Genomic DNA, 26,978 nt, shown 5'->3' with positions numbered 1-26,978 from the left:
GGTATTTCTCCCCAGATATGCATTTGTGATCCCCCTGGGCCCCCAGTTGATTTGTCCTGAATGTGGATGGCTCTTTTTTTTTCCCATGGTGGAGGGCTGGCTGATCAAGTCTGTGTTACAAGTTCAAGGATTTGGCCACTACCTTGGATGGCTTGAGGATGGAGTTTAGGAAATCCTTGGATCTGTATGTTTTGTTTTTCGTAATGCTACTTTACTGGTGCAAAGTTTCCATATCAAATTTCTGATCCATTCACTGTTCCTTTTGTGAACCGGTCCAGCCAGGGCTGGTAGCCAAAATATTGACAGCCAATATTTAACAGCCTGCCCTGACCAATCAGAAAGAAGCAGCTAGTACAGTGGCAGAGGCCTAGGGACCGCCTCTTATGCTAAGTATTTATCCTTAATTGTTGAATAATGGTGGTGAGGGTGATGTTTGGGTGGCCTGGTGGGGGGTGGGGGGTGGGACGGTCTGGGGAAGCCACTGCAGCAGAGGGACACTAAGGCAGTTTGGGGTTAACGGCTATTTGCCAATCAGTATGGAAGTGAATCAATATGATAAAACTGGTATAGCGATGCCAGTCCATGCCCAACCCCTAGTGTCAGGGATGACTCCTTTGGTCTGTTCCCCCAGGTTCTCCATTAGTGCCTCTGCTTACTTGGGGTCCTTCTGGCAGGGATGCTTTGCAATGCTTCTTGAATACCAGTAGCATCCTCCAAAGCTCAGAGTAAGGACAGACAATGATTGGACATTCTCCAGGAATCTAAGCATGTGCCTGAACCGAGCCCATCACACTGCAGCCTGTATCCCTGCTCTCTTCCGTGATAAAAGGTGTAGCTCTGAGGGTAGTTTGGGGGATGGCAAGGACCATCTGGATATTGAACGGAGATTGGCATTTAACCGTTATTGAATCTCATCCTACCCTAAACTGAGCCAGAGAATGGCTCTGTCACACTGCAGCCAAACTGTCAGGAGAATGGTGCCAGGAAGTACAGATTTATTCGACAAAAATAAATCCTCACCCAGGGAGAGGGTCAGAAAAATAGTGGCCATAATCTTGGCACCTAAGCTTTGGGGTGAAAGTTGGGTCAGAGAAGGTGCTGGGACTTGGGCCATGGCCAAGTTCTCTAGGCCAGTTCCTGCACAAGACCTTTTGCAGGAAACATGGGGGGAGATGGTCTCTGCAGAGTATTACATAAACCCAATATGGGAGACTTCCCTGGTGGCGCAGTGGTTCAGAATCCTCCTGCCAATGCAGGGGACATGGATTCGAGCCCTGGTCTGGGAAGATCCCACATGCTGCGGAGCAGCTAAGCACGTGCGCCACAACTACTGAGCCTGTGCTCTACAGCCTGCGAGCCACAACTACTGCAGCCTGTGTGCCTAGAGCCTGTGCTCCGCATCAAAGAGAAGCCACCACAATGAGAAGCACACTGCACACTGCAACAAAGAGTAGCCCCCGCTCGCCTCAGCTAGAGAAAGCTCACGCACGGCAACGAAGACCCAATGCAGCCAAAAAATAAATAAAGTTATTTTAAAAAAATGTTTAAAAAAAAACCCATATGGAATTGGCCCCCAGAAATTCTGTAGGCATTTGGTTTGCTTCTGGAGAGGGCAGGCTGCTGTCTTTGGCAGGCGAACCCAAAGGGACACTGGTTTAGCATTCAGGTACTCCAAGACCCAGGGCTGATAGGCTAGGACATGTGATAGGGTAAGGGATGCAGGTGGTGTTGGATTCTTAAATTGGGTATTAATTTAGGAGGGAAGAATTGGGATCTATGGGATTGAGGAAATGCTGTAGGCATGGAACGTCCCAAGGGTTGAGAATAAAGGGGGATTCCTGAGAGTTTGCTAGACAGGCCCTCAGAGAGTGCCTGGGTTGAAGGACCAAAAATCTCAGTTTACCACAGGACTGTTAGCTGGAGGAAGGGAGGACAGGCGAAGCATGTCCTGATGACGCCGATGGTGACGTTACAACAGGCAACGTTTATTGAGCGCTTAGTGTGAGCCTGGTACTATTCAAATCCATTGACTCACTTGTTGGAATGAGTGGACAAAAAGGTAGTGTTACTATCCCCATGTTATAGATGAGAAAATAGAGGCATAGAGGGAGGCCAAAACCTGCTCAAAGTCACCAAACGAATTCGTGATGGAGTTGGTTGTCAAGCCCTTTTCTTCTGGTGAAAAATGGGCAAACAGACTCCTAATCCAGTAATAAAAATCAGGCATTTTTCTGCAAAGCAGAGAAAACAGTAGAATTTAATATGAAAAATGGGTATTGGCTCAACCAAATACTGCCAGGGGGCATCCAGAGACAGGAGCTTGTAGCCAACTCCCTCCCCCAGCTCTTTATTCTCTCACGAATGTAGTGCATCTGGGTGGCCAGAAAGCTGTGGCAGGGGCATGGGGCAGTGGACACGGCTTCATGGACGTTAATCCAGTTTTTTTTGCAACTGAACAGAGGCAGGCTGAAGTGCTGGTGGCTACTTTCAAGACGGGGGATTCGGAACCCCTTAGTGGAGCAGGTAAGATTGAAATGAAGTTTAAGGTCACCCACAGTGAGGTACACCCACATTTTGTTACCAGTGTGGAAGACATGGCATGGGTTGGCCACTTGAAACCCCTCAGAGCATCTCTCCCTTGGTGTGGACAAGTCATGCCTTTTAGGAAAGAGTTGCAGATCATGGGCTCTGGCTGGCTGGAGTCATAACCCATTAGGTCCAGCTCTATCCAGCTGCTCCAGATTCCTCTCACAGAGCAGCTGCCCGGGGAACCTCAACCCTTCCCACTGGGGTAGGCAAGGCCATGGGCAATGACCCAAGAACAGATGGCGATACTTGCCAGGCAGAGCCGGACTGTAGGTCATTTCCAACTCATTCTGTAGGAGGTCATTGGTCCATGTTCCCTGAGAAGAACTTACCGGGAAGGTGCATGTTGGTGAATCTAGAATTTCTGGACAAGTTGTGAGAGTGAGAGAAATAGTGGGCAGGTTGTGTACGGGCTTGGTAGGAGTAGCTGAGTACTCCTCTCTGGAAGTTCTGGACGTGCTGTTATTGCCAGCAGGCTGTGGAGTTGGGATCAGCCCTGCTGCCAATTCCAGCTTCCAGTGCCAGCTAGGGTGTGAGGTCAGATCAGAGCTGAGGACAATGGGAACTGGTTCCCTCTGTTCCCTCCTTGGGGGTGGGGTGAGGAAATGGGTTTAGAGAGCGCTATAGCCTGAGCCGTGGAAAGTCTCAAGGCATGGAAGGAGACATACAAAGGGAAGCTGGGAGCTACAAGGAAGGTGTTTTCTCCCATAGGGGGGCCTTAAGCTGTGCCAAAGGGATGCAACCCATGAGTTACAAGGCACACTTTTGACCATCTATGGAAGGTCCTAGAATGATTGCTTTTGGAGATCACACACTGAGGAGTCATATAAAGGAATTCTTTCCAAATGCCTTATATTGAAGTCTTACACTTTTCCAGTCTGGAAGTTTGGAAAAGTTAAATCCGCTCACCGTGCCCCCCAGTCGTGGGCTAGAGAGGAGCTGATGATTTTTAGTGTTAGGTTGAAGGGCGGAGTGTATTAGCTGTTGAATCCAAGGGGGCTTGGGCACGTAGACTGGCCAGAGGGCTACTCACCAGGAAGGACACAGTGGGATCAGGGCCTTCCACCAGCCCACATGGGGGTCAGGAAGAGTGGCATGACCCGCTTCTTCCCTTGACATCCAAACATCATCCAGGAGTCACTAAATTCACGAGAGGGTTAGAGTTGGTGCATTCTTTTTTCCCTAACACAGGGCAGAACTGAGAAGGCAAGCTCAGGGGACCCATAAGTGTTTTCAGACATCCCTCTAAGCTTCTGTACATGGGTATTAATTTGTATAAAATTGTGCATAAATAGTGTCATACTGTATATGACGTTACTAGTTTGCAATTTACATGGTGGATTAGTTTCCTACAACTGCTGTAACAGATCTTCATAAACTCTGTGGCTACAGGAGAAGTGTTTTGCCCCACAGTTCTGGAGAAGCCTGAAATCAAGGTGTTGGCAGGGTTGCTTCTTCCAGAAGGTCCAAGGGAGAATCTGCTCCGTGTCTTTCTTCTAGATTCTGGTGGATTCTGAAAATCCTTGGTTTCCCTTGTCGTGTAGATTCATCACTCAAATCTCTGTCTCCATCTTCACATGGTGTTTTCCCTGTGTGTCTGGATCCAAATTTCTGTCTTATAAAAATACCAGTCATTGGGCCCCATTTTGTAGTCTACTGGAACACAGTTCAAGTGTTTCTTGGATCTGTGTCTCCTGGCCTGCAGTCCTAACAAACCCCCCCAAAACTCATTTTTTGTCCTCAAAAAAAACCCCACAAACAAACAAAAGCAAACACTGGTCATTAGATTAGGACCCTCCCTAATCTAGTATGACCTCTTTTAAACTTGATTACATCTGCATAGACCCTATTTCTAAATAACATCATACTCATAGGTACCAGGTAAACATGAATTTTGGGGGGACAACATTCAACCTAGTACACATGGGCACCTCTTCATGTAAATAAATATAGATACTCATTATTATTATTATTATTATTAAAATATTTATTTATTTATTTATTTGGCTATGCCAGGTCTTAGTTGCGGCATGCGGGATCTTTTAGTTGTGGCATGGGGGATCTTTTAGTTGTGGCATGCAAACCCTTAGTTGCAGCATCTGGGATCTAGTTCCCTGACCAGGGACTGAACCCAGGCCCCCTGCATTGGGAGCGTGGAGTCTTAACCGCTGGACCACCAGGGAAGTCCCACTCATTATTATTTTTAAGGGCAGTATAATATTTCACTGGAGATATGTATCATCATTTACTTAAACCAATCTCCTAAGGATTGACATCTAGGTTATATTATTTTTCTTTTTGGCTATTTTCAGCATCTGATATACACTCTTATGCATAGATTTACACTTGTATAGTCATTTTTCTTAGAGAAATACTGTAAATAGGTTTGGTGATCCAAAGGGCATGCACTTTTCTTATCTTGCTATCGCTCCTTTTTGTTTACATATTTATCTTGACATCTCTTGACCGAGATTCTCACGGAGATAGCCCCAGCGATGGATGAGAGGGACCGTAGGCTGTGGGAACTTTGCTCTTACACATGGAGTGTGGGAGCCTCCAGAGCATTCCATGGCCTCACTGGAAGCTCATTTCAATGCCACAAAAGCTTCTGTATCTGACACATAGCAGGCATTTCATCAATGTTTATCAAATGAACATGGGTATTTATGGAAAACAGACATTTTCCAGGGAAAAACTAATAGACTTTTTTGAGTGCTGCATTGGTAGAGAGAGGACATTTCTGTATGTTCGACAGTGAGTTTTCTTTGGGAACCAAACACACGGGGAGGATGGGAGAGCAGATGCTTAGGGAGGTGGGGGCCAGGTCCTGTTCTGGCACTGTCGTCATGGTGGGGCCTGTAACCAGCATCTGTGGGGATGCTCTGTAAAGAGAACAGCTCCTGCTGTAAGATGTGTTCTGACTTCCATTCACAATGCAGGGGTCTGACCGGGACGGCAGTGGCCAGCCCCCATCTAGGGCTCAGCGTGGTTTTCAGGCTGGATTGGGTCACAATCTCTCCATCTGCTCGGCCTGTCCCAGGGTACCCAGGTTAGAGGAATGGAGACATGCATTGACCAAACAAACACCAGCCACCTTCTTCCCCCAGAGTCGGGTGGAAGGAGTGTGTCTTGGTTTGTGGGTATGGGGAGAGGGCCTACTATGAGCCTGGGAAGACATCATGGGTCTTCAGGAGGTGAGAAAGTAGTGAGCACAGGACAGGTACTCCGGAAGCTGGCTGGCAGAAGTGAAGGAAAACAATTCACCTGGGATGAACAGGAGAGGGCTTCTTGCCCACCCCTAAGATTCAGAGCATGCGCTGAGTAGGAGAGGAAAGAATCTTATCAATCAGGCCATGATGCTGGTGGGGAAACCGAGGCCTGCCTGATGCCCCAGGGATCTCATTTCAGGGTTCACGTGAGATCTGGGTGGACAGTCATTCAAAGACAGTAGCAGACAGGAGGTGGCCAAATCTGTGTGCAACCAGTCTCTGTGTTGGGTGGGTGTTGGGTGGGTGTAGCTGGGTATTTTCAGTAAATAACATTTATGACTGTATCTAAGGGTAAGCGTGCTTGTGCTGGACTGTACTGAAGATGGTCCCAAGGGAGCTGGGAAGGGGGAATCCATAACCAAACAATTCTTTGATCCACTTGTACTTCTGGACACCTATGTATCAGGCATTGTGCTAGGTGCTAAGGATACACCAATGAAACCAAAAGCCACCGTCCTTGTGGAGCTTACACACTGGTTCAAATTGCCCATTGCCAATAAAAACTTCTAATCATAGCAATTTGCAGAGAAAATACAAAGTGCGTTGAGAGCCAGGAGAGGGGTAACTGGCTTTGTCCAGTCTGGGGATGTTGTTGAGGGAGATGACCTTTGGGATGGACTTGATGAATGAGTAGAAATTACATAGGGAAGAAGTGTCTTGAGCAAGGAAATTCAAATAGAGGAAACATCAAGGGCAATAAAAACATCCTGTTGGGAAAGCTCAAATATTTTGATACTCTTAGAACATACTGTAAAACAGTATTATTTACAAGAGGGGAAGCTGAGACTATTATAAGTAGACAGTGATTTAATAGGCTTTTGACATTTGGGTGGTTCTTAGCCTCAATGTTTATCACTTCTAGGGAGATGCATTGTAATTTCTAGAAGCCCAACTTAACAACTCCCTTTGGGAACAAAGACCCACTCATAAACTGGGGTCTACAAGGGGTCTCCTGCCTTGAGTCCATAGTTGCCTCGTTACGGACAAAAAGCTGTAGCCAGGAGGTGCCACACGAGGGCGCAGTTGCCCAGTTACCGAATCCAACTCACCTCCAAAGAAAGGTCAGAAAAGACCTTGTCCTCACAATCTCTTCTGGCTGACAAACTACCAATGAGCACGAGAAGTGGACCACAGTGATTATATAAAAGCTGCCACACCTGCTGAGTGAGGTGCTTGGAGGAGTTCGAGCAGAGAGTTGGCTCCCATTCTTGGTCCTAACTTCTCGAACCACTGAGACCTTTTATCCACTAGTCCTGCTGCTGGGACACAGATCAGAGCTTTAGTTTAGGTGTGGATTACCCCTGGGCCAGAATGTCTTCAGAGGGTTTTCTTTTTTTATTATTGCAAAAAATTGCATGCTCATTATAGAAAAGAAAACCAAAACAAGCATTCTCATATGGAAAGCCTGATGCAGGGACTTCCCTGGTGATCCAGTGGCTAAGTCTCCACGCTCCCAATGCAGGGGGCCCGGGTTCGATCCCTGGTCAGGGAACTAAGATCCCACATGCCGTAACTAAGAGTTCAAATGCTGCAAATAGAAGATCCCGCCTGCTGCAACCAAGACCCGGAGCAGCCAAATAAATAAATAAATAATTTTAAAAAAGAAGCCTGATGCCCCCTCCATATCAGCTATGTATATATATGTGTATAGATTATATATGTATAGATTATGTAGATTATACATGTGTATGATTTTATATGATATATATTGTATTATATATAGCATGTATGCATATTTTACATATAGATGTACAAATAGATCATCATGCATGTTTATAAATTATTTTTCCTATGAATATAATAAAAATACACATTTTAAACGTAAAACGGACATCTTACACTGTAAACTCTTGTAATCTCATTTTAATTTACAATATTATGAACATCTCCCAAATCATTAAATATTGCTCTTATATCATGATTTTTAATAGTCGCATAGCCTTCCAAAACATACATGGCTCTGTAATTTACTGAAACAACCCATTATTATTGGATACTTGGGTTGTGTGTTCTTTGCAATTTTTTCCTGTTAATATACACATCTCCTTGGTATAATATCTTTAAAATGGAATTTAGAGATATCTAGTACATTTATTTCTAAGGCTTTTGATGATGTAATGCAAAATTGCCTTCCAGAATCATTGTTGCAGTTTTCTTTCTCAACAGCAGCAGATGAGAGGGCTTCCCAGAAATTCTCAGGGTATTTATCAGGTTTTGATAAACAGAATAACCCTACCCTAGTTGAAGCTACAGTTTAGTGCAGCTCACAGAAGTCCCTAGAAGAATATTTGAAGGAGAAATTCAACAACTCAAGGATTGTGGTGTGTGTAATTTCTCTCCCCATTTCTTAGAGGGTGTGCTAGTTGTATGATCCAGGGAGCACTGGATTTGGAGGCAGTGGGTCCAGGGCTCTACCCAGGCCATGCACTGGCACTGCCTCTGTGCTTCTGGGCAGTTAAGATCACCCTACTGGCCCACAGAGCTCACCCTAAGAGAAGGGAGAATGATACCTTTATAGGTAATTAACTCCCCATATGGAATTTTTCTACCACACAGAGCCATAATATTAAACATTACCACCTTTACTGTCTATTTGGGAATTACGTACTGAAGACATGCTTCATCTCTCAGCTTCTTACTTGGAACCTCAGCGTCTAACAGAAGAAATTAGTAGGAGTCCTGGAGTCACTAGCTGTGTGACCTTAGCCACTTCTCTTCCCCTGGCTGGCTCTTTGTTTCCCCACCTGTAAAATGAAATATCCCTTGAACTTTAAACTTGTGAATCTTGCAAACAGAAAACTCCTTGGTCAAGCCACTCCTGATGTCGGTCTTTCCAGTTCAATAAGCAGCAGTAGCTACTGACTGCTTGCTCTGTCCTGGACACTCTCATTTATGCCTCCCAATAACCATATGAAGTGGGTTTTATTATTTCCTCATTTTACAGATGGAGAAACTGAGTCACAGAGAGGTCGTGACTTTACCTGAAGGTCACACAGCCTGCCAGTGGTTAGTTCTGGGATTTGAACTAGGCATGTTTCACTCCAGAGCTTGTGTTTTAAACCACAGAGCTAGCCATAGAACATAGAATTATTTTCCGACTTCCTGTAGTGGTAATACTCAAATAAAATGTTGTGTGGAAAGCGGTGTAACACCTGGGGATGCTATGAAAATACAAGGCCCTATTTTTCTCTGTTTTCTCTCCTTTCTTTCTTCCTCCTCTCTTCCTGCAGGCTGTGGTAGCTTTTAGTTCTGGCTCGGATGCTAACTTGGGTATTCCCCAAAACCTCTCTGTGCTTCCGTTTCCTCATTTGTGAATCGAAGGGGCATTCTATCTTTTCCCGTCACGTTAAAGGAACCGGAAACGCTGACCGCTTGGGGAAATGTGTCTTTACATTGACACCCTCCAGAATTTCCTGGAACTGGTTCATTTCTCCACTGTGTCCTAGGGTACTGTTAAGTGTTTGCATGGTTGCCTTGCTTTCAGAACACATTTGTAATTACTGGCTTTCATATTGCAAAAGAATAGGAGAAATGGACCCAAATGGATTTATCCTTGTTACATTCTAAATCTTGCCTTCAATGGGTAAAATGCTTCTATGTATATCTTTCTGGAGCGATAAAGGCCAGAACTTTCTTTTGACCAGAAAGACAAGATTAATGGGTCAGTGGTAAAAAGATGAGTGGTCCCTCGGATGGGGACCTGTGAGGGCTGAAAAGTAGAAAAAGCCCTGGACTGAGAGGAAAGTGGCATCGATTCCAGCCGCTGCTTTTCTTCCTGAAGAACTCCTGGCACTGAGTCCCGCTCTGTAAGCCTCACTTTCATCACCTGTAAAGTCAGGCATGAGACAAAATAAATCAGCTCTTTTCAAACTAGGCTCTGTAGACTCTCGGTGTCCTCCAGGGGGACAGGGTGGACATTTGGGGCTCATCATTTGAGTCTCTCTGTTTTATGTAATTCATTTATGTAATTCAGTTCTGGTTGGAAAAGGGGGCTCTCCTACTTTAAAAAGGGGGAAAGAGTTTGAAATGAATTCCTGGTACTTTTAAAACAGAATGACACTCCTAGAACCTAAACATCCGCCTTGTGCTTTGAGATCTAGAAGAGACAGCTGGCAGCCTTGCTTCCATGCCTGTGGAAAGTGCAGAGTCCTGCCCAGGGAGCTTCTTTTCTCCTGGTCACCCCTTCCCCTGGGTGCTGGTGCTTCTCCAGACTTCCCCACCCCGATGGGGAAGAAACTGGTTTTCTTCTTGCTCTCCTAGGCAGCCCATTTGGCTTTTCCTATCTCCTGCCGCCAAATCCTGCCCTTGGCATTTCCAAGCCCACCAGGGAGAGGAGTAGAACAGAAGGGCTTCCTCTTCATAGGGTACACCCTCCTCAGAAGTCAGGATTGTAAACAGAAGGAAATTTCTTCTGCTTCCAGGACTTAAAGAGTACATGCAAGCCTGTCACCCAAGAGGTCAGCCTAGATGGAGGGGGACGGCCGGTTTTCTGCAAGATTGCCAAGGGCAATAAAGAGGGACTGAGAGACTTGAGGCCCACAGGTTTGCCCCTGGAGTGAAGGCTGGCTTCTTGTGCTTGCATCTGGACAGGGAGAATTACAAGTGCATTGTGGGTGGTCTTTTCCCCAGGGGTCTGGTGCAACCAGAAGGGAAAACAAGAGGGGGAGACACTTTTCTGGTCACACGTTACCCTGTGGTCTTTGGAGGGGATAGAATAAATGGTGCACTAACAAAATGGTGATGTATTATAGTTCCATCAGGACTTTCAGTAGCCTGACTACTTGTCCAAGGATGGTTATTTGCTGACATCTTTTCGGAGAAGTGTTTCCCGCACTGACCCTCTGGCACCAGGCCTCCCACGTGTACTTATTTGTTCAGAATTGCGTCCTCCTTTTGACTTTCCACGAAGGCAGGGCCCATGATTTCCTTATTTAATCCTGAGCACAGTGCTTGGGGCTCGGTGACTCTTGGCTGGGTGAACAATGGATTCTCCCACCACACAGTCGTTTTCCAAGAGCTTGCCATCCTGACTTGAGCAATTTTATCATTCCTTTCTACCTCTTGACTTAAGCACACCCATCACCTCTCCCCAGGTGGTCTCCTAACTGGGACCCCTGCCCCCTACTTGGCCCATCTGCCTGAAATTCACAGCCTATAGTCCCAGCAAACTTCCAAAGCTCGACCCTGCCCTTTGTCAATTTCCTCTTCGGAAACTTTCACGGCTCTCTTTGACTCAAAGAAGAGAATCCACAGCCCTCGCCTCTGTACCACAGGTCCCCCCCCACCATCTTCTCCCCACTTACGTTCATTACTGTGTGCCCCTTTCCGGACCCTAGAGATTCCAGCTTTTTTGCCCTGCTGCATCCTGTTTCCTCTGTCTGTCAAGTGCTTACCTTGGTTCTTTTATCTACATGTCCAAATCCTACCCATTCTACATAGTGTTATATCATTTGAGCCGCACAAAATCTCTTAAAAATTATTCTTGCAAGATGATTCTTTTTTTTAAATTAATTTATTTTATGTATTTATTTTTGGCTGCGTTGAGTCATTGTTGCTGCACGCAGGCCTTCTCTAGTTGTGGCGAGCGGGGGCTACTCTTCTTTTTGGTGCGTGGGCTTCTCACTGCAGTGGCTTCTCTTGTTGTGGAGCACAGACTCTAGGCATGCGGGCTTCAGTGGTTGTGGTGTGTGGGCTCAGTAGTTGTGGCTCGCAGGCTCTAGAGCGCAGGCTCAGTAGTTATGGCACACGGGCTTAGTTGCTCCGCGGCATGTGGGATCTTCCTGGACCAGGGCTCGAACCCATGTCCCCTGCATTGGCAGGAGGATTCTTAACCACTGTGCCACTAGGGAAGCCCCAAGATGATTCTTTTAAAAAAGTATTCCACAGTGAACTTAGCTTGGGCAATACCGTATGTATCATCTTTCTGTGGGTTTATAGAGAGCGCCGAGACATTCAAGGCTCTGAGAAGGACTACAATAAGGATGCCTATTTAACCCAGCCTTTCTCAAACTGATCTACAACAGAACTCTTTCCCTCTCCACAGCTGTTAACATACACAGAGTATTTTGGAAATGCTTCCTAGAGAGTTAGCTCTAAAATTATCCTTAACTCGTTTTTATTGATGAAGATGCTGAGGCTCGGAGACAAAAATGTTGCATAAGCTGAGTGAAAGGAACTTCAATCCCATTTTTTTCCTTTAGGACACAGTGATCACTTCCAATGTTTCTTGTCCAATGAGGACTTGAAAACTTATTTTCTGCAGCCTGGAAGTTACTTGCTTCTAAGATTATAACTCTCATTTCTCTTTCTCAATATCTGAACTTTATCCCCAAAGTTCTTAAAATGATCTTTTCTTTTCTAAAAATGATCCTGTCCAAGTATTTCTTTGGCTTTTGTTTTCCTGACAGATGTTTCACAAGTAAGTAACAAAAGGCTCCAATTAACTTTTTCCAAGAGCCTCATCAAATGATGAAAGAAAAGTAACAAATGAGTTTTCAAGTATATACCTGGTTTATGTCAAAATTATAATAATTCTAAAAGGGAGGGAATGGTGTCCTAATTTAAACAGATATTTATTGCTAGACCATGAACTGAGTAAATTACTCAGAGTCGAGCAATGTATGTGTGCATTTCTGTTTTAATATTAGCTTTGAGCAGTTTTGAAGAATATAAATTTAAAATACTCTATAATTGCAATAAAATAAAGATTTCATAATTTTTCAAAAATAAAAGTAAAAATTAGTAAAAAGCTCTTTCAAAAAACTCCTTGTATGTTTGTTTATAATTTTGTTATTATCACCTGGCTTTTAAATCCACCTGTGTTGTAAGTTGTGAGATGCTTCTTTATGTTACTTTATCATATTAAGATTTATTTAGGGGGTCAGGGGACCTTGTGCATGTTCAGGGCTATTCCCCTGAAGAGTGACATCAGAGGGCTGCACCCTGTTGGGGAATAGACCTTACCTAACAAGTCTAGCCAAAGTCACTAAACAGATACACAAGTGGATAAGCAAACAACAACAACAGGCACTGTGGGTGGGGAATCAGTACCCAGAGTTCCTACAATATGTTATCTAAAATGTTCAGGTTTCAACAAAAAATTGTGAGACCTGCAAATAAACAGGAGCATGTGATCCATCCACAGGGAAAATAACAGGCTTTGAGAGGGCCCAAATGTTGGACTTAGTAGACAAAGACTTCAAAGCAATTATTATAAACATGTTCAATGAACTAAGAGAAACCTGAGGTTAATGAATTTAAGGAAGGTATGATGACAATGCCTCCTCAGATATAGAATATCAATAGAGAAATGATAAAAAAAAAAGAAGTAAGTGGAGATTCTGGAGTTGAGAAGTATCATAACCAAAATGAAAAATTCACCAGATAGATGGAATAGTAGATTTGAGCTGGCAGAAGAAGAAATAAGCAAACTTGAAGATAAATTAATAGAAATTTTATGCAATTTGAAGAACAGAGAGAAAAAAGAAGGAAGAAAAGTGAATATGGCCTTACAGAAACAAGGACATTATTAAGTGCACCAACAATAAGGAGTTCTGGAAGAAGAGGAAAGAGAGAAAGGGAGCAGAATAATATTCAAAGAAAGAATGGCAAATCCCAAATTCTATTTAAATAAAAAAGTGATCTACCCATCCAAGAAGCTCAACAAATTCCAAATAGGATAAATGCAAAGAGAGTGCCTCTCAGACCATGGTCAAAATGGTGAAAGACAAAGACAAAGAGAACATCTGGAAAGCAGCAAGGGGCTGTACAACACACTTAGTAGACAAACAAGGGAACCCCAATAAGATTAATCATTGGCTTCTTATTAGAGACAGTGGAGGCCAGAAGGCAGAAGGAGGGCATATTTGAAGTGTTAAAAGAAAAAACTGTAACCAAGAGTCTTATACCCAGTAAAACTGTCTTACAAGGATGAAGGTGAAATAGGCAGACAGGTAAAAACTGAGAGAATGTGTTGTTAGCGGACCTGCTTTACAAGAAATACCAACAGAGACTCTTCAGGTGGAAAGCAAGTAATACCAGGCTGTAATTGGTATCCACATGAAAAAATAAAGATAATTATGTATGTAATTTACAAAAGAGCATAACTGCACATTTTTAGTCCTGACTGATTTAAGAAGCAATTGCATAAAGCAACATGTATGTCATTGTATTGTTGATCCTGTAACATACAGAAGTGTACAATACTTGACCATAACAGCACAAAGAAAGTAGGTGAGAGCAAAGCTGTCTTGGTGTAAGGACTTAAGCAAATAACTGAATCATTAGAACCTTAATAAATCATATGGAGATGAAAGTTGCCTTATCATACTCCCAATTTTACAGGGAATATGGAAACAAAGAGAAAAAACATGGACTTTGGAGTCAGAAAATCTGAGTTAAGTCCTTGCTTTGAGCAACTGTTAGCAGTTTGAACTTCGATAAGCCACTAGCATCTTTGAGTCTCAGTTACTTGATTTATCAAGTGCAGTTAGTGGTATAATATCTGACTTACCTTCTTTGTCCCATTTATCCTTTTGAAGGATCCTAGCATTTGGTGCTGTACTGAAAAAGCTCATGGATTCACAAATGTGTGAGAATATTCCTATTTGTGTCCCAAGCTGCAGGCTGCCAGCTCAAATCCAAGTTCATCTCCAAAGTCCCCCTTCCCTCAGCCACCACCCATAGATCTCCTTACTCTCATTCTCACCATCCCCCAAGGCAGAAATGAATCTTTCTTTAAGTGCCTATGGCCCTTCATTGGCACATCTTTAATTGCACTCATTCCATTCTTTCTGAAGTAATTTGTTTTCATGAACTCTCTTCTCTTTTAGGCTGAGGTTGCTGAAGGGAAGAAAGGTCCCTGTGTCTTTCATTTCTGTCCTCTCTTAGTAGACACTAAATAAAGGTGAATTACTGAATGCATTCAATCGGCATCAAGCCCTGGGGAGTCCTGCAGTACCTGTTTACCCTTCCTACTCATAAAATTATATTTTGTTTAAAAAATGTTGGCTCCAGCATATTCCGGTTTTATCAAAACTTCTTGCAAATCATAGGCTTGTCCTTGCACTTGGTATCTGGGGGAGGGAGGAGGAATGCTGTAACGTCTGTGAAAATAAGAACCGCCTCAGAAGCATATAAACAGAAATAGGCTAGCATGACATATTTCTTACTTTGGAGGCAGTGAACATTTTGAGTAATTTTTCTCTTCCACCTTCTTTCTATATTATTTTGGTTTCCAAATTTCTACATTGAGCTTGTATTATGATTAGGATGAAATGGCTGCTTGCTGATAATAAAAGTAGGCTGCAAGCAAGCTATGCTTCCATTTCAAAGCTCCTCTTTGCTGCCCCCCAAAGCAAGGGATACTCTACTTAAAAGCAATTTTCGTTTAGATTCCAAAAGAAGAAAAAAGTTTAAAATTTCTCTCTAGCGAGCATTTAGGACAGTGAGGTCTGTAGGCTCGAGTTTTTTCTCTTGCCTTCTTTGCAATTAAACTCGAGAAAAACCTAAGAAGGGAAGTGAGGCGCAGGGTTGGGGGGCGGAGGGGGGGCGGTGACAGCCCCTGGGATGGGGCCGCACCAGAGCCCAGCGCAACTCGTGTGTCATCACTTATTGGCTAGCAGGGTCCCGGACCTTGGCCAATCGCAGGGGGCCGGGTCGTCATGGCGACGGGGAGGCTAACACGGGCGCTGTGCCCCGGAAGCTTGTTCGTGGGAGAGCCGGGGACGATGGCCCAGAACCTGTACGGTCCAGGAGTCCGGATGGGCAACTGGAACGAGGACGTCTACCTGGAGGAGGTACGGAGGGAGTGGCCGGGCACGGCCCGCCCACTGCCCGGGGACTCCCCCGCCTGGCCTAAGTTCGGGCTCCTACTTAGAGCATCCCAAGCCTCCTTTCGCACCCAGCACACACCCAATGTCCCTAAAATCCCAACTCCCTCTGAACGCCCTAAGAATCTCACTGGCTGACCCGCAGGTCTCATGCCCTTCTACTCTTGTGGTACGCGGGCCTCTCACTGTTGTGGCCTCTCCCATCGCGGAGCACAGGCTCCGGACGCGCAGGCTCAGCGGCCATGGCTCACGGGCCCAGCCGCTCCGCGGCATGTGGGATCCTCCCGGACCGGGGCACGAACCCGTGTACCCCGCAACGGCAGGCGGACTCTCAACCACTGCGCCACCAGGGAAGCCCCCTTCTACTCTTTACGCGCGTCTCTTGGCCTCCCAAACTCTCAAGGCCCCTGCCTGTGTCTCTCCCTTAGTCTAGAGCCCCACTAAATTCCCTCTGTTCCGCAGAGACTTACAGTCTCCGAAGCTGCGGTCCAGGTGAGCAGGTAGACTGTAAGCAGAAATACTGCCCTTACCCTCCACCTTGTCCCACATCCCCTCCTGAGTGTCCCCGTAGCATCCCTTTCACTGACCTTATACTCATTGCCCTGAATTGTCCTATGGCGGTCTTAACAAGACCCTGGGCCATCCTTTTATGGAACTAGTTGGGTGGGGAGACACTTTCGGTGTCCATCATCATACAGCTAGCAGAGACCTCAGTAGGAGGGGATATATGACCTCCAAATGTTACTCATCGTTGTCACTGGTTGGAGTAATTATAGGTGATGTTTCTTTTTTGTGTCTTTCTCATTTTTCTAAATGTTCCACAATGAAATAAAAAATAAAGTAATGCTAAAAAAGTAATGCTAAAAAAAGTCCCCCATTCCCATTATGCTCACATTTCTTTTTACGTTCTCAAATTTTGCTTTTACAACTTGTTGTGCTTTGGACCTAAAAGCTCTCAGTATCTCTGTTATTCAGGACTATTGTTGACCCTTTGGGTTTCATTCATTTTTCTCTTTAACCAGGAGCTCATGAAAGGCTTCTTAGCAAAGAAGGACAAGGGACAACTTCTCATACAGAGAAACAGAAGACGGAAAGAGAATCTTTTGAGACCGGTAATTTTAAATTCAAGCATTGTTTTCAAAAGTCTATCAAATTAAATGTGAGAATAGGTTAAGCCAGCAAAAATTCCATAAGTGAGTTGTCCCATAAGTGAGTTGTCATTTGGAAAATACCAATTCTTCTCTTTAGATAACCACAATGTTGAAAATTCCCTAAGATTTTAGAAACATGAGAAATTTGCTATTAATTTTGTTCACCTGCATTTTCCAAATTAAGAAATGAATAGATTGATACATGCACGAGTAAAATGCCCTTTAGTTGGTGCTCAAGAAAATTTCTAGGAATGTTGAATAAATTAATAATGGAATCAACCCATGTAATTTTTCATCAGCTTTATTTTACTTCGTTTGGGATTATCAGGGGCATTGATTTGGCAAATTGGGAGCAGATTGGTGGCAGGAAAAGGAAGAAGAAAGATTTCAGGAAATTCAAGTCAATCCCTTCTTAAAATAGGGTACATCTTCACTGGCTGTGAAGGAATTGCATGGTTTATCTGAAAAACTCCTATTTAAATTGTAGATGCAGCTTTCCATATCTGAAGACGGATACATTCGCTATGGCGACAAAGTGATGCTTGTGAATCCTGACCACCCTGAGACAGAAGCTTATCTGTTTCTGGGCGGGGACCTGAGCTTGTGTATGACTCCAGATGAAATTAAAGCCCGTCTGAGTGACGAATTAGAGGTGCCCTGTGGCCTGAGCGCAGCTCAAACCAAGATCCCGGTTGGCAGAAACACTTTTACCATTTTGTGGTAAAGATACGTTAATTTTAGGCTCATTTTCGTCATAAATATCTGTTTTCACTTGCAGTCTAAGGATGCCCTGGGATTAGAGCAGTGCTGATTAGAGGCAAAGGTTATGTGAATATTCTCTGTGATTCTCATCTTGCTTTCTTATCTTGAGAATGATTGTCAAGGGGCCTTTACAATCCTGTTACTTAAACATCAGGATAATGGGTAATTTGATTTCAGTTCACATCAGGATAATGGATAATTTGGATTCAATTCAAAATGCTTAATTCAAAAGTATTGGATCCAGGGAATTAAATTCAGAATCTGCCCAGAAGCAAAGTGGGTTTTCCTAATAACATTTCATAAGGCTTTGAGCTCATTTGAGTGCTTTCATTGTTTTTAATGCTACTCTGTTATTTCTACATCAGAAATATATAGTTAAATGCAAGGTAGCAGTACATGGGGATTTGCTGTTTTAAAATTGTCCACTAAAAATGTACTTGAATTTTTGGAGATGAACATCTAAATCCTTAGAGAATAGATAATTACAATTAAAAGTCATTGCTGGGCCTCCCTGGTGGCGCAGTGGTTGAGAGTCCGCCTGCCGATGCAGGGGATACGGGTTCGTGCCCCGGTCTGGGAGGATCCCATGTGCCGCGGAGCGGCTGGGCCCGTGAGCCATGGCCGCTGGGCCTGCGCGTCCGGAGCCTGTGCTCCGCAACGGGAGAGGCCACAACAGTGAGAGGCCCACATAACGCAAAAAGGAAAAAAAAAAAAAAAAAAAAAAAAGTCATTGCTTTCAGTTTGTTACTAAACTATGATAGAAAGTTTATGTGACAGGGATATAACTAGTCCTTTAAGTCTTTAGAGTTTTTGAATACACATAATTTATGTTAAAACAGCTAAAAATTGATCACAATTTCTGTTTCCTGGAAGATTAAGAGGGAAGAGTGTATTAAGTGTCTACAGATTTGTTACCTTGCTTCTTTCTAAAGTTGTCAGTGTATGGGGATGTCATATATAGAATAGGGAATATAGTCAGTAATATCATAATCATTTTAAATGGCCACAGATGGTAAGTAGATTTATTGTGATCATCTCCTAACGTGTATAAATATCAAATCATGATGTATACACTTAAAACTAAATATAAGCTTATATATCAATGGTACTTCAATTAAAAAAAGATGTCAGTGGACTTGGACCAATTCATTAGTGTAGGACAGTATGACTTGCTCAGTCCACCCTAGGCTCACAAAGTGGGAACACGGTGTGTTCCGAGTGTGTTGGAAGACAGTGAGTAAGGTGCCAGCAAGACTTGAAGGCCAAAAGAAAAGACCTTTTGGTAAGTGACTTGTTTCAGTTATGGTACATGAATAGACATTACTAAGAAAATTATAAACAAAAGTGCATACACAAAAAATAGAGCTGTAGAATGATCCTAATACAGAGAATTTACATTATATTAATTCTCCACTGACAGTGCAGCTGGAGAGGTCACTGGTCAGGTCCTTAGATACGGGCAGAACTTTCGCCTCGGGATAGCAGGAGGATTTGCAGACAGAATGGTAAGTCGTAATACTGCACGTCTACTTTGGACCAGTCATTTTTGTTTCCATGTGGGCTATTGGCTACTTACTGAAGCGGACAGAGAACTCTATGGGCATGGGCTCCATCTCTGGCCTCATTATGGTGTCAGCCTGCAGCTTTTCCAAGGCAGTCTGGGGCCAAGTCTTTCCTTCTAACCTCACGAATTACAAAAATACATCCTTAAAAGCTAAAGGGTAAGGGGGAAAAAAACCCTCTTTGCAATGCAGCTGGTAAAAAGCAAAAATTTATACCACCTCCACTTGTAAGTTAAATGATCAGATTATGTAATAATAATCTGACAGCTGTTTAATGTCACCAATGCTAACACATTTGCATAAGTCCGGGAGCATAAGTCTTTGATCTTTACCTCTACCTTGGGAATTAGGCAGCGTAATAGAACCAGATAAATATGGATTTGAATTCCAGCTGAGATGCATACCTAAGGGTTGAGACTTTGGGTAAGTTATTTAACCTTTTTGAGTCTTTCTATAAAACGGAGATTATTTACTTACTACGTGTTTAAGAGCTTCACATATGTTAACTCATTTATTCCCCCCAACAAGTCTTTAAAGTAGGGACTATTTTACCCGTGTTTTACTGATGGGGAAACTGAGGCACAGCAAGTTAAGTGACTTCGCTCCAAGTCACTTGGCTACTAAGTGGCAGAGCTGGTATTATATATAACATTTTTCACTGAATCAAAGATTCCTTTATTGTATGATGTGGCATCATCATCACCAGCAGCATCATTATTATTTTCATACTACCAAGAAATCAATGCTGGCAATTAAATTCTGACACACCATAGATGGTAAGCTGCAGCCTGATTTTAAATGTGAAAATTAGAGGAAATACCCAGTTGCTGAAAGAGGAAGTAAATCATCACTCTCTCATCCAGAGAGTAGCCCTACTAACATTTTAGCTTATTTTATAAAGGGAAAATCTTAAAATATAGGGAAAATTACAAGTATTACAACATTTAGATTATTTTTTTCTTTTCTTTTTTTGTTTCTCTCTTTCTTTTTATTTACCTTCTTTTCCCACCTCTCCCTTCCATCTCTGCTCTCCTTCTCTTTCCCCTAAATCATCTCTTCTTTGCCTGTTTATTGACTTGGGCTTAAATATCTGCTCTTCCACAGATTATAAAAATTTGCCATGTTTGTTGCTAATATTTCCTCTCATTTGTTAACTTGGCTTTTAAATTGTAGTTGTTCTCATCTATTTTTAAGTGAAATCTATCAGTGCTTTTCTCTGTAATTCCTTCCATTGCTCAGAGCCTTTGAAGTCTGCTCCAAAGATATGATAAAAAGAATAACTTGTATTAATTTTTAAATGTCTAAACTTGAACTGTTGCTTAAGTTTATTCTTTCATCCACTTGGGATTTATTTTGATAAAGGCCTTGATGTGAACATCTAAATTTCCTCCAAATGACGAGTCAGTCATATCTGTGTTATTTCTTGAATAATTATTCCTTTCTTCACTGACACATGCTGCATGCATTAAATTATTATACATGGCTTTCTATTTGGATCCTTTGAACTGGAGTTGTTTATTTTCATTCCAGGTCACTTTGATGACTTGTAGGACTAGTTCTGTATCATTACACTTCTTTGTCTGGATTATGTTAGGAATTAATCTTTCAGTTAAATGTAGTAATAATTTTTTTAAGTCCCTCTGCCCCTGTGGGGGGAAAAATCACTTGGTATTTTGATTGGCATTGTAATTAAGTAAGTGCACATATTTAGTAGCTTTACAATATTTGTTCTTCTGAGATGTCTCTCTGTTTCTTCAATTATTCTTTTCTATCTCAGTAAAGTTTTGTGCTTTCCTTCACATGGATCTGACACTGAGCTCATCAAGGTTATTCCTTGGTATCTTCTATTTTGGAAGCTATTGAAGGTAGGTCCTTTTGACAGTTGCAGCAAAAATAGAAGATAGACATTGATTTTTATACTCACCTTGGATGATATCACTTACTCTTATGAATTCTAGTTGATTCTCTTAGGACTTCTAGGTAGACAGTCGTCTTATCTTCAAATGATGACAATTTTATCTCTTCTCAAATTCTTATACCTCTTATTTCTGTTTCTTGTCTTCGAATTAGCAAGCTCTTTCAGGGTATTTATGAAAAATCTGTTGATGGTGGCCTTGTAGAGGCCTGATTTTTGTTCCTGATTTTCTTATTGTTTTTCTTTTTTTTGTGGTACGCGGGCCTCTCACTGTTGTGGCCTTCCTATATGTATATATGTATATGTATAGCTGATTCACTTTGTGATAAAGCAGAAACTAACACACCATTGTAAAGCAATTATACTCCAATAAAGATGTTAAAAAAATAAAATAAATAAAAATTTAAAAAAGAGGAGGAGTGCATGAGATGGAGAGGGAGGCTGTGTTTGGTATTCCAAGGAAAGGAAAGCAGTTGCCGGTGATGTGAGGGCGGGTGGTCTCAGCCTCTGAGATGGCCTTTCTGAGGGAGAGGAAAGTTGAATGTTCTTGTACAATCCGTAAGAACAGGGTTTTTGAAAACTGCTTTTGAACACACTGGCCATCCAGCCAGTTGACGGCTCCCTACTTCCCCAGCCTCTCGGGTAGCTGTGAGGTAGTCCATCTGCTTGCTGTCGTTTTCAGTTATATTTATCAAGTGACCACAGGACCCTCATGAAGTTGTCTAAGAGGTCTTGGCTCCAGGAGGTGTACCTGACGGATGAGGACTCCTACCTGAACTGCTGGCAGGCGGCCTTCCCTGACCCCCAGCTACGCCTGGAATATGAAGGCTTCCCCGTCCTGGTGAGCGCAGCCTGGGGAAGACAGACGTGTGCGCGGATGCTGTGAAGTGGGTGCGATTTACTCCTGTGTGTGAAATGGAGGCTTATCAGGGCTTCGATGCCTTATATTGCCTCACACACTTTCACTCTCTCTCTCTTTTTCATTTCTTTCTTTTTTAAAAAAATATTTATTTATTTATTTATTTATATTAAAAAATTAAAAAAAATTTTTTTTTGGCTGCACCGTCCGTGCAGCATGCAGGATCTTAGCTCCCTGACCAGGGATCGAACCTGTGCCACCTGCAGTGGAAGAGCAGAGCCTTAACCACTGGACCACCAGGAAGTCCCTGTTTTTCATTTCTAACTCAAGTTTGGGAGGCACCATTTTGCCCTGTGGCAGCATCCTGCCTTGGTGTTTCTCGACACTGGCGGCGCACAGAATCACCTACAGAGCTTCATAAAGATACCGAGGCCCAGGCTCTGCCCCTGAGATCAGGCTGAGAACCACTGCCCCGAGATTGTAAGAATGATGACACTGCTTTCTTTCAGGCCTCTGTTAAGTCCTCATTTCTAAAGAGACTGGGTAATCTGGGGGAAGTGAAGGACAGGGGGCGGGCAGACGTACAGGTGAGCACATTGCTGGACATTTTCTCAGGAGCCTGGACCCTGCGGACAGGAGCACAGTTCTGGATAGAAAGGCAGGTCTGGTGGGCACAGAGCTGTTTTGAGGACCAGAGGCCGTGCTACTTGCTTGTGAGACATCCAGCAGACGGAGACTAAGGAGTTGTTGGAGGTTATTGGGAGAGTTACTGGATTTTACAGCCAGGAAGGACTTAAAAGAGTTGGCCATCCAGGAAGGGGCCCCCAGTTACCAGCCACTCTGAACCCACCTGACGCAGTAGGCTTCTCTCCCGAGCTCTGCAGGCAGACCCAGGTTTGCAAGGGTCTTTCTCCCAGCACGGAGAATATACAAGTGGTCCACAATGATGCATGCTTGACAGATTTCCTCTCTTCCACTGGTCTTTGCCAAGCTTTGCTGTCCTTGGAACTGCCTCTCATTCCCATGATTTAAAGTGGCAGTATCTCAGTTTCATTGTCTGTAAAATGGACATAGATGACGATGCCTAACTTATGAGGTTTTGTGAGGATTAAGCAGTTAGTACATTTACAGTGCTTATTAGAAAAGTGCCTGGCCCAGACAGCACTCCCAAGCATTCATTGTTTTTAATTTTTTTTTTTGCGGGACGCGGGCCTCTCACTGTTGTGGCCTCTCCTGTTGCGGAGCACAGGCTCTGGACGCGCAGGCTCAACGGCCATGGCTCACGGGCCCAGCCGCTCCGCGGCATGTGGGATCTTCCCGGACCGGGGCACAAGCCTGCGTCCCCTGCATCGGCAGGCGGACTCTCGTTGTTAATTTAACGGTGGTTGTTCTATTGTTGCTGTCATTAGGTTAGAGAGGTTGGGGAGTTCAGACACCAGGAGCTCATTTCTCTGTTGCTAACTCAGTCCACAGCCCGAGGCAGGTCTCTGAGCCACATTCAGACACATCTGCAGAATGGGACATTTCATACCTGTCCAGCTGCTGTCCACCTGTCAATACCCTCCAGTCAGAGACCATCAGGAGCACCTGGGGTTGAACGAGTCGGCTTTATTACTAGTTGCAGTGACAGAGAACGTGCACCATGGAAAACCGTGGGGCGTCTCAGTAAGAGGCTGGTATACATGGTCCGAAAGGATACATGCACCCCAGTGTTCATTGCAGCACTGTTTACAATAGCCAAGACATGAAAGCAACCTAAGTGCCCATGGACAGAGGAGCGGATAAAGAAGATGTGGTACATATAATACAGTGGAATAGTACTCAGCCATAGAAAAGAATGAATTAATGCCATTTGCAGCAACATGGATGGGCCTAGAGACTGTCATACTGAGTGAAGTAAGTCAGACAGAGGAAGAAATATGATATCGCTTATATGCGGTATCTGAAAAGAAATGATACAGATGAACTTATTTACAAAACAGAAACAGACTCACAGACTTAGAGAACGAACTTACGGTTACCAGGGGGAAGGGTGGGAGGAAGGGATTGTTAGGGAGTTTGGGATTGACATGCACACTCTGCTATCTTTTAAATGGATAACCAACAAGGACCTACTGTATAGCACAGGGAACTCTGCTCAATATTATGTAACAACCTAAATGGAAAAAGAGTTTGAAAAAGAAGAGATACATGTATATGTATAACTGAATACGTTTGTTGTACACCTGAAACTAACACAACATTGTTAATCAACTATACTCCCATGTAAAATAAAAAGTTTCAAAAATAAAATAATTAGAAAGAAAGGACAAGTTATAGAATTGGGGCTGTGGTTGGGAGATTTTAGTGAGGGTCTCAGGAAGTGGGGCTTTGCCCTGGATTGGAATCTGTCAGGAAGCAGGGGTGTCTCAGTACATCTTATCTATAGAGGGCGGGCCAGCGCACGGCCAAAGCTGTCATGGGTAAGGAAGCAGCAGTCACTCCTATTCTCTAGGAGAGGAGGACATTTGGTATTTTGTGGCTTGGACAATGCTCATGTTTTTGCTGTGTTCAGACAGGATCACAAAGTGGTCTTCTTTTTGTCTTGACCCATCGTGGTCACAGCGTGGCCTTGTCTGATGTGGGCACTGTGTGAAATTGATCATATTCCACAGGAGAACACTAAGGCAGAGCCCTGGGTGCCAGGCCAGTTCCCGGATGTCAGGGGCTGCTTTTCCCCATCTCACACTGCTTTTAGCTTACGTGAGTCAGGATTTTGAAATAATATGTCTTTTATTTTCTGATTATAAACAATAAATGTTCACTTATGGAAAGTCAGGAAAGTCCAAAAAATAATATGATGATTACCAGTAGTTCCATCTTCTAGAGGAAGCCATTGTTATCATTTTTTTCCATGCATATGTTTTTTTTTTTAATTTAGTTTTAATTTTTTTTAAAAATAGGACATCAGGAATATTCTTATTTTTTCCACTTAACACCACTGACCATATTTCAAGTTGTCAAAGATCTTCTCCAATATGATTTTAAATGATTGTATAATGTTGCATCATATGTGTATCTATAATAATGTATTTATTAATCTATTATGATTTGGCTTCTAGGTTATTCTCTCTCTCTCTCTCTCTCTCTCTCTCTCTCTCTCTCTCTCTCTATATATATATATATATATATATATATATATATATATATATATAAATGAATATATACTATATTTCCAAATTTTTGCTTTTAGGAAACTGGAGGCCTTAATTCATAATTAAAATAACATACTCTCTTTATCTTTAAAGGCAAATGCAAAAATTCTTATCAATCACTGCTACACGAATCGGGGACTGGTGGCCCACCGGCATCTTTTCTTAAGGTATTGTATAGCAGGGTACAAGAAAATGCCATGCCAGAGGGCAGGGGCTGTGAATATAGGCAAAGAAATTCAATTTAAAGAGGATGGCCACGCACAGAAAAAGTCCTTTGATGAAGAAATATCGCCACATAGAACTTTGATGGTGTGAAAACTCCTATTAGAGCCCCTTCTATTATACAGGTCCTTCCCCACAGAGGACTTTAGCTATAATGGGATCCTATATACCTGGTCCTTGCCCAAGTAGGATGAGTCTTGTTGGCAAACACATAGTGTTTTAGAAACCCCCCCCACAAGAGCTTTATGTAGCAGTCTGTTGAATTACGTGCTTTGAGATGAACTTAACAGCTTACTGAGGGTTGTAATTCCATTTCCAACCAGTGTTAATTCTTTCTTGCCCCAGTACCTATTTTGGAAAGGAAGCAGAGGTCGCTGCGCACACATATCTGGATTCACACAGAGTTGAAAAGCCAAAGAACCATTGGATGTTGGTGACTGGGAATCCCAGGAAGGACTCGGCCACCATGTTGGACCTGCCTAAACCGCTGGCGGCGGAGGACACCCGAGTCCTGGAGCAGGTGGCGGAGCCGGGGACCAGGAACGCACCTGGCGCGCATGCGTGCACTCGTCCGATGTAGCTTTACAGGAAATCTATCTCGGCCATGCCTCAAGCTATTCTTAAGGAAGGCACAGAACTCTCTGAACATTGTATTAAAACAAAGGCTGTATTCAGATTATTGAATTAATGGTGGAGGTCTAGGACACAGGAAAAAACAAACAAACAAAAAACCTTGCCTTGGGCCATAGCTCAGAAATGGTCTTTGAAAGTGACAGATGATATTCCTTTGTTGATGATCAAATTCTGAAGACTCAGCTTCCTTTATTTAGATCCTACAGCAGCAGCTTCTATAAGGACTGTATAAAACTCGTTACTTTTTTAAAATGTTGCTTTTTAAAGCTATGTCTGTGTAATGAAGCTATCGGAACTTTACTGAATTTCTGGCACCATTCTCTTTCCCCTGACTCTGTACAATGTACTAAGAAGTCAAAAATGGGTAGCTGTGGACTGTGGCCTTACTTTAGAGTTGAACATTTTCCCCCTTGTATTTTTGTGTCTCCTTCTAGCTTGCGGGGGTGGGCTCAAGACCTCTATTTGACCTCCATTATTTTGTAATGATTGTCATATTGCAGAATGTCCTTATTTCTACTTTATCTTTGAAACCAGTACATTAGTTGTGGCATTCACATCATCAGACAAAATACATATATATCCTTCCACGTGTTTGTCCGTCTACTCATTCTTTGTCGAGTACGGAGCACCTATGATGTGTAAGCTGTTGTAATGGGAGGAAGAGATGCCCAGCCCAGGAAGTAAAGGTGAGGGCTAAGGCTGGTTTGCTTTTAAATACCCTCGGTCCTCCGTATCTGCAGTTTCGCATCCGTGGCTTCAACCAACCGCTGAATGTGTAGTATTATGTTTATGATCTGCTGTTGGTTGAATCTGCGGCTACGGAACCTGCAGATTCGGAAGCCACATTAAGGAATCTGATCATCCTAGGATTTTGGTATCCTCGGGGGCCCAGGAAACAATCCCTGGGGATACCGAGTGACGACTGTATACCCAGAGGCGGAAAGTAAGTCACGGGTTATGTAAATGCGTTTCAAATTGATGCGGCTTCAAGCCAA

The 26,978-nt window shown here is 43.3% G+C and overlaps 1 protein-coding gene across 1 annotated transcript; it reads left to right on the top strand.

The window, feature by feature from the left end:
* Nucleotides 1-15,583: 15,583 nt before the first annotated feature.
* Nucleotides 15,584-25,930, top strand: CFAP161 (cilia and flagella associated protein 161). Its single transcript, XM_060095362.1, has 7 exons — nt 15,584-15,652; nt 16,708-16,797; nt 17,324-17,556; nt 19,019-19,103; nt 21,758-21,916; nt 25,222-25,295; nt 25,696-25,930. The coding sequence occupies exons 1-7, from the start codon at nt 15,584-15,586 to the stop codon at nt 25,928-25,930; spliced, it is 945 nt and encodes a 314-aa protein (XP_059951345.1).
* The last annotated feature ends 1,048 nt before the right edge of the window (nt 25,931-26,978 follow it).

The sequence above is a fragment of the Mesoplodon densirostris genome, chromosome 4, assembly GCF_025265405.1.
Source record: "Mesoplodon densirostris isolate mMesDen1 chromosome 4, mMesDen1 primary haplotype, whole genome shotgun sequence".
NCBI lineage: Eukaryota > Metazoa > Chordata > Mammalia > Artiodactyla > Ziphiidae > Mesoplodon > Mesoplodon densirostris.
The sequence above is the reverse complement of the archived record's forward strand: the minus strand, read 5'-3'. Positions and strand labels throughout refer to the sequence as shown.